The sequence below is a fragment of the Eufriesea mexicana genome, unplaced genomic scaffold (assembly GCF_001483705.2).
Source record: "Eufriesea mexicana isolate 0111107269 unplaced genomic scaffold, ASM148370v2 scaffold76, whole genome shotgun sequence".
In the NCBI taxonomy this organism is placed as follows: domain Eukaryota; kingdom Metazoa; phylum Arthropoda; class Insecta; order Hymenoptera; family Apidae; genus Eufriesea; species Eufriesea mexicana.
In genome coordinates, this window is record NW_016908289.1 from 2,966,493 (window position 1) to 2,973,869 (window position 7,377).

Consider the following 7,377-nt stretch of genomic DNA (forward strand, 5'->3'; position numbering starts at 1 on the left):
AACGCTGCAAATCTTGCTTCAAATTGTTTACCCTTCGAAACTACTGTGCGTCATACATAAACAATGCTGTTCTCCTCTAAGATGGATTATGTCTTCTGTCCGAGTGTTCGAATTTAGTATCTCACAAATACCCAACAGGAATATTTGCTGTGATATACTAGAAAGTTGATGTTCCTTGCGTTACCTTACAAGCAATACATTATTTGCGTCTACCACGTCTTATGACTTTCTAGTAAAATTTTAAATGATTCGTAATTAATTTGGAATAGCAATAAGAATGCTTTTACAGAGATTTCTAAAAATTTATACCACGGATACGCAAATATAACTACAATTCACAAGAAACGTATAAATTATTAAATTTGCTATTAATAACAAGTGAATAATAAAAAAGAAAAAATGAGTAAATTGACAATTATAGAAGTCGTGAAATTAGTAAAATCGGCAACCATAGTATCTTTTCGGCTGATCTCCGGCAGGCAGCTGGCTATATAAGGGCCGTGACAGCTGAGCTGTAGCTTATTTGTTGATTTGACTTCGGACAAAATAGAGCGCACGAATAGGATTAGAATACGGAAATGGGCAGCCAATGGTAATCAGATGGTATCATGGGTTAGTTATAACCATTAACAACTCTGCCCACGTTCACAATATACCTTCACAATGTTTTAATTATTATACAATTTATTATTATAATCTAATTGAGAAGAAAGATTACACTCATTATTGGGTATTTTTATACCCAATTTACCATAAAAAAAAAAATAAAGAAAGCAATAAGATAATCATTAATTATTTATTGCATTGAGAGATAGTTAAGAAGCTTATTTTCATTTAGGTCCCTTTCCCTTTAGATTCAGAATTCTATTTCTGAACTCTACTGAAATTGATATTTTAATCTGGACCTTGCATTCTCTCACTGTTAATTCATTATTTTTGATCTTAATTTTATTACACCGTTGGATTAATTGTTTGACTCTTTGAATATGGACTCTGTAGTACAGATATGCATAACGTGCTTGCTGTCAGGCCTCATGAGAAGAAGCTTAACCCCTTGACATACAAATAAAATGGAATTTGATGCGTCCAAAAAATACTATCTAATTTAGCTCAACTGAACAGTTATGTGGAAGCTTAGAAACAGAACATTTTATTTAGAAATTTGCATTGCTATATAACATTTAATCAGGTTGATATATAATATTAATGAACAATAATTAAGTAACACTAACATTAAGTCAACAATGGCACATAAAATGGATAACGTGTTCCAGATGTAATTCTATGTCAAGAGTTAATTAGCTCCTACCCCATGAGGCATAAATCCAGTTATAAGGTCTTGCTAGTGATCTTCAATATAAATCCGCTTGAAATCTCGTTAAACCTTCAAAATATAGAAAAAATGGTAATTACTGTACCTAGATTTAAATGAAGAGAGACTAAGCTAGTTATAAATTTAACATGGAAATCAACAATTGCAAGCTATTATAATATCAGTTACATTTTACCGATATAGTTTCAAAGAACCAGATCAACCCCTGACTTCCATCTGTAAGCTTCTACCAAGATTAGTTTGAATTGCACGATTTGAAGACGACCAACCGTGTGTCGGTAGGCAGATACACAATCGAGCTTTTATACGTAGTAGCTGACCTTCTCTCCTCGCGCCTCGGTCTCGTTGATCCTGAAATTGAATTAGTTAATTGACAGGTTTAATCGAGAACAGATTGTCCACCAGATCTCCCGTGGTGTTTGCTTCAATTCGTCACGCGCGTCAGGGTGCGCAAACGCGAGGGTGGTCTGTGTGATTCCCGCTTCCTGTTATGTTAGACAACGCTTTGTCCTTTTTTTTCTTCTTTCGTCGTTAGTTTCTCTTTCAATGAACGTTGAATATTGCGTGTTATTCGACGTCCATTAATTCTTGTTTAACTGCTCTAATTGGTAATCGTTTCTTGATGAAATGATTTTGAAGTTTCTTGTAGTTTTACGAAACTTAAGTAAAGTTTCTTCAGATATCTTGTAGTCTTTGAGGGACATATTGAATGTAACACATGTTCGATAAAAATTACATCTATTCTGATGTTTCCCCGTTATCGCAACTGTCTTTTTCAGAGACTGAATGACGGACTAATATATCCTATAATAAATAACAAACATTAAGTATAGTTGGTTCGAACGATAAAACGACATTGTAAAATCAGTCGAATCTGAAGGTACAAATGTTTCGACTTGTAAAATAGCTTAAGATATTTCAGAGAGATAAAGAGTTCGAGTGTCTATCAATGCAGACTACTTGGAAAAGGTTCTTTCATTTTTGGGAATTGCTTAAAGTTCTCATAAAGGATGTCCCAAAATTCACGCAAAAAGTAATTTTGATAGAAAACACAGGATTTTAATTAAAAATTGTAGATGTTCAACAATAAAGATGCGGCGTTCTTTCGAGTATCGCTCCATTTTTAATAATCCTGAACTGTCAGTTGTCACGCTGTTTTTTTTTTTTTCGTTAATAATACTTTACCATAGAAATGCCGCAAAATTCAAATCTTGCGTGAATTTTGGGACACCCTATATTTTTGTATCCATAATACAATTACCTGCCACGCGATATCATTCCATGCAGCAGAAAAATCCATAAGAGCGAAGAATGATTCGTAAGATTCATAAGAGTCAGATAAATGCAAATCATAGCTGAACTTTACGAATCTCTAACCTTATAGTCCAATCGTTTCTCCAGTAACAGGGGTTAATAAATATCAATATTAATTTAGCAAAGACACCTGTACACATTCAACAACCTCGAAAATAAAAATATAGAAACCAGTTCTTTTAACTGATTTTAAGGTAATATTAAAGATTTACATGGACAACAATTAATCAAAGAGGATTTATATTTTTTGTTTTACCTAAAACAGGAGAAAAGAAACGAGAATAACAGAGAAGAAAAAATGGTCAAAGGACTACGAAGAGATCGAGGAAAATTTCTCCCAAATCCCTTTGGAGTCAATGTATTCATCTGTACGAACGTTTCCGGCTTGCGGTGACGACAAAGAATCAAAGGCGAAAAGAGGAGGGAAGACAGAGCAATTGTAGAGGAAGAAATGAGAAAGACAGTACCTCAGCCAGAGGGTGGTTGCAGATGTTCTCCGAGGACGCATCTAGGATCCTCATTACGTATGGAAGGTTGTTTTCTTGCAAGAACGCGAGTTCATTTCAAATGAAATCGACCTGTCGAGGAAAGAGGAAGAAAAATAACGTTGTCCACGAAGAGACAATGGAATGAAGAGAAAGAAAAAGAGAGGAAAAGTGGTAAGGGTGTGCGAGGGTAGCTTGCACCCCTATAAAACCTGCGACCGAAGACGGTATCGACATCACTCGCCGACAACGTCTTGTGATAACGTAAACTCGAACGAAGCAATGATCGGTTCCGTTGCGCTTCTGCCCTTTAATCGCCTCACGACCACCTGTGTCCTACTATGCGTGATCTATTTGCTGTCCTGCGCTTCCGGGGAGTACGGTACGTTTTTCTGACAGTGTATTGTGGTGAAAGTTCATTAAACCTATTTGCAACGTAAAGGAGAATGAGAAGTATGTTACAAAAATTTTGTTTGCTATATCTGACTACAAAAATATTTTAACAAGTATTGGAAACTTAATATTTCATTAATTCGCAAAGGGAAGTAACATTGCATTAAACACAATTTGAAGCACTGTCATTTATCTAATTTGTGTTTCATGCACTTGTTATAAGAATTTTTATAATATAGCGTAGAAAGATATAATATAATTAATCGAGCATCTAAATCGTATTTATGGAGTTGCTATCACATGTCATTTAACAGAGTAGTAACTTCATGATTAGTAGTAAATATAGTTGAGAAGATGAAATATTTATTAATATACATTATGGTAATAAAAAATTACAAAAATTAAAGAATTCTGTACATAATGATTAATACATAAATAATATACGTAGTACATTAATGTTAACATATATTATCCATCATTCTGTTGGGTATTTAATAATTCGATATAAATTTTGGTTATTTATATAAATACGAATGAATTAATCGTAGTAGTATAACCTAAAAGACTGTGATGTTACGATTTAGGAAGCGACTCTTTCATCTCTAATATATGTATATATGATACCTGCTGAATAATTTGCTAGAAAGGTCTGTAAGAGCACCTTTTTATTCATTAAAGATTGTGTGACAACTAAATTCGATTGTCGTTCGTTGCTCGTATGCACGAGTTGCCTCTTCGTTATGTGCTTTATACTTAATCTACAGTCGACGTGTATACAAACTGAATTTTATGTAATCAATCATCGTAACCTCTTGTTTGAGGTTAGGAGCCATTGTTTTTATACGCATACAAACACGAAAAACCTTTAAAAAAAAGAATATTAGGGCAATGAAGATTAAGCTTACAATTTCTAACAGATTCGGAAAATATTAGTCACTTAAATTACCAGATTGACATAACCTTCCTTAACTTCTCCTTTCGAATAGATTTCGTGTTATTTCTTGCTTGTTAACTCAGTAACAGCCCTTACGAACTAATGAACGCAATTTATATGTAAATATAACCTTTTCCTTCGAATTATTGTTACAATACCGATTAATGTCAAACTTGCTTCTTTCCGCAGAGGGTAGAGATTTATCAAGCAGCGTAAGCAATGACAGGACACCGAGCAACGAATTCGGATCGTGCACTGACGGCAAATGCATCAAACGTGCCCCGCAGGATATCGCTAGTGGTATGTGGTTCGGCCCACGACTCGGTCGACGACGCAGAGCAGATCGAAAACCGGAGATCGATTCTGATCTCGAAACACTCGCTAACGCGCTCGACGGATCACGTTGGGCCGTCATCACAATTCCAGGTACTCGAAATACGTTTTATTTTCGTTTTACTGTTTACTGTAAATTTCTCTAAGTATGCTTAACCCCTTGCCTTACCATTTATGTTCCATTAACGCGTATTATAATCGATAACAATGGCTGTCACACGTCGAGTAATTTTGTCTGAACATGTCGAGTAATCTTGGCTGAACACGTCGAAGAATAACACGTACTGAGGCAGAAAGACATCGGCGAAAATTCACGAACCTGACCGTATTGTTTACGTTTGCTTACTACGAGTCTCACACGATATATTGTTGCCGAAGGGGTTAATAGGTTAAACGACTGTTTTTCTCAAAAAGAAAATCATTTCATATTTCTCTATTTTACGCTTCTATCTAAATGTAAGGTTAGATTACATTTTTAATTAATTTGACAATAGTGTATCTACACGCACGCACACGCAATATGTATATAATAAGAACAACCCATATACATATATATATATATATATATATTTAAATACCAAAATTGAGACGTATATGGCCTTAAAGTCGTAAATTTCAATATGAAATGTAAAATGTAAATATGCCAAAAAAAAGAAGAAAATTAAGGCTAACAGAGATATAATTTCTTACATAGCTACTTTTTTATTTATTTTTATACTTACAGTTTTATTCGTTTTTATGTTGAATTTTTTTCATATATTCTTTTTTTTATAAATTAATTAACCAATATAAAGAAAATCGAAACTGATTCGACTATTTTCGAATAAAATTCTTTTCTAGGATCAGAGAAGCGACAAATAACGCAGTTCACGCCTCGTTTGGGAAGAGAATCAGGAGAAGAATATTTCTCATATGGATTTCCGAAAGACCAAGAAGAGTTGTACGCGGAAGAACAGATTTTTCCACCTTTGTTTGCACCACGTTTGGGCCGTCGATTACCCTGGACCCCATCTCCAAGACTTGGACGTCAATTGCACATTATCGGCGACAAACCTAGACAAAATTTTGATGATGCACGCTTTTAAGACTGGTTCGACTTGCTGTACGATTAATAGCTAATGATATAGCGTAATTAAGACCATATTAAGAAAATAAAGGACTTGTATTTATTTGTATTATAATTTAGGAATACTTGACATTCTCCTCAAAATCTCCTTAAATTTCCTTTTTTTTAGATGAAAACTATTTTCATTAAAATATGGCCAATTCAAAAATTACACAAGTAATAAGCGAGGAAATAAATGAAAAATATAATTGGATTGTGAAACGTAAACAAACATTGCACAAATTCTATGGAAAATGTTTAATTTATTAAGAACATGAAATTTGTTCGTTTCAATATGGTGGAATTTATCCCAAAAAATAAGAAAGCTTTCATATATTACAGCTATACTATAATTCATGAAAAGAACCATAGCATGATGTAGCTGTAAAATTTTTGTCTCTATTAGTATTTTTAAGATTGTCCATGCAAATTCGTTTCATTTCTATTATGGTATAATAAGAAGAAAAGAAAACAGAATTTTTTACAAATCTCAAACGTGTAATTAAAAATATGGAGATGCTAAAATCGTGGGTGTTATTCCTGTCCGCTCTGATAGTAAATGGTTACTGGAGGAAGGAGAGGCAGAAGGTTAACTTGTATCTGCTGTCTGTGTTTCCAAGCTTTATGGTTACGACCCCGGTCTATGCCGCCACATGGCCCACGGTAGTTCCGGTCGAGGAATTACACGCGTAGTTTCGCTTCTCCCTTTGCCTCTTTCCTCCATCACGAGTAGAAATTTAACCCTATCTCGTTATATTCGTGGTTTCTCTCTATGAAAAAGATGGAATGTTTCTAATTTAGCTTTCCCTTTTATTTTCGTTACTTTAAGAAATACAGAATAAGTTGCTTACACGTTGATGGATTTTTAAGTTATTTTAAGCTTATTCTTTATGCTTACTTTTGGTACTTCGTATTAGCTTTGTTTTCGATGGTGTCTGAAGTTTCTTTCATTTGTTTTAAAATATATCTATTTTATTGTCCACTACTTTTTAATTTCCCAATTAATACTTACACGTTTTTATTCTTTATTCTCTTAAAATTTATTTTTGTTTAATATTATTTAGTAATGTTAATTTAGTGCCTAAAGAATGAAAAATATGAAATATTTCATAAAATCTCGAAAAACAGAACTCCATTGGAAAAATAGTGTTGAAATAAAAAATGTATTATGAGAATAATTTTCAAACAGTCCCAAATATTTTCATGGGCGATACGGGATAAAGAAAAAGCACAAAGTGTTGTTTTGCAGCTCGGTTTTTTGTCCTTTTTTTATTGCTATTATTGCTATTATCTTTACTTTACGCATTCACAAACGTTACATCTTTTCTATGCATACAGATTTCGAAGACCGTTCACACGACAGTTCGTTTCACCACGTTTTACACCCTTATTTATATGTCCCTAGGCAATGCGTTACAGCTATAATATGTAAATTATATATTTGTTTATATATATATATATATATATATATATTGTTTAT

At 33.5% G+C, this 7,377-nt stretch overlaps 2 protein-coding genes across 6 annotated transcripts in view; one reads left to right on the plus strand and one right to left on the minus strand.

The window, feature by feature from the left end:
- Positions 1-3,391: 3,391 nt before the first annotated feature.
- On the plus strand, positions 3,392-5,877 carry Pban (pheromone biosynthesis-activating neuropeptide). Its single transcript, XM_017910660.1, has 3 exons — positions 3,392-3,514; positions 4,649-4,885; positions 5,633-5,877. Exons 1-3 carry the CDS (start codon positions 3,415-3,417, stop codon positions 5,875-5,877), a joined length of 582 nt encoding a protein of 193 aa, XP_017766149.1. The 5' UTR covers positions 3,392-3,414.
- Positions 5,768-7,377, minus strand: part of larp (La related protein) — a 36,108-nt gene continuing 34,498 nt past the window's right edge. For 4 of the 5 annotated variants that reach the window (XM_017910657.1, XM_017910656.1, XM_017910655.1 and 1 more), the window contains exon 19: positions 5,773-5,845. Coding sequence is in view for 1 of the 5 variants with exons in the window: in XM_017910658.1 (XP_017766147.1) it covers positions 5,831-5,845 (15 nt within the window). In the remaining 4 variants the exon portion in view is untranslated. Of the gene's footprint in view, positions 5,846-7,377 lie in introns of all 5 variants that reach the window. The other variant, XM_017910658.1, reaches the window with a different exon arrangement.

Coding starts and splice junctions, on each gene's coding strand:
- Pban (XM_017910660.1), top strand. CDS start 3,415: ATGATCGGTTCCGTTGCGCTTCTGCCCTTTAATCGCCTCACGACCACC. Junction 3,515..4,648: donor CTGCGCTTCCGGGGAGTACG/GTACGTTTTTCT, acceptor TTCTTTCCGCAG/AGGGTAGAGATTTATCAAGC. Junction 4,886..5,632: donor GGCCGTCATCACAATTCCAG/GTACTCGAAATA, acceptor ATTCTTTTCTAG/GATCAGAGAAGCGACAAATA.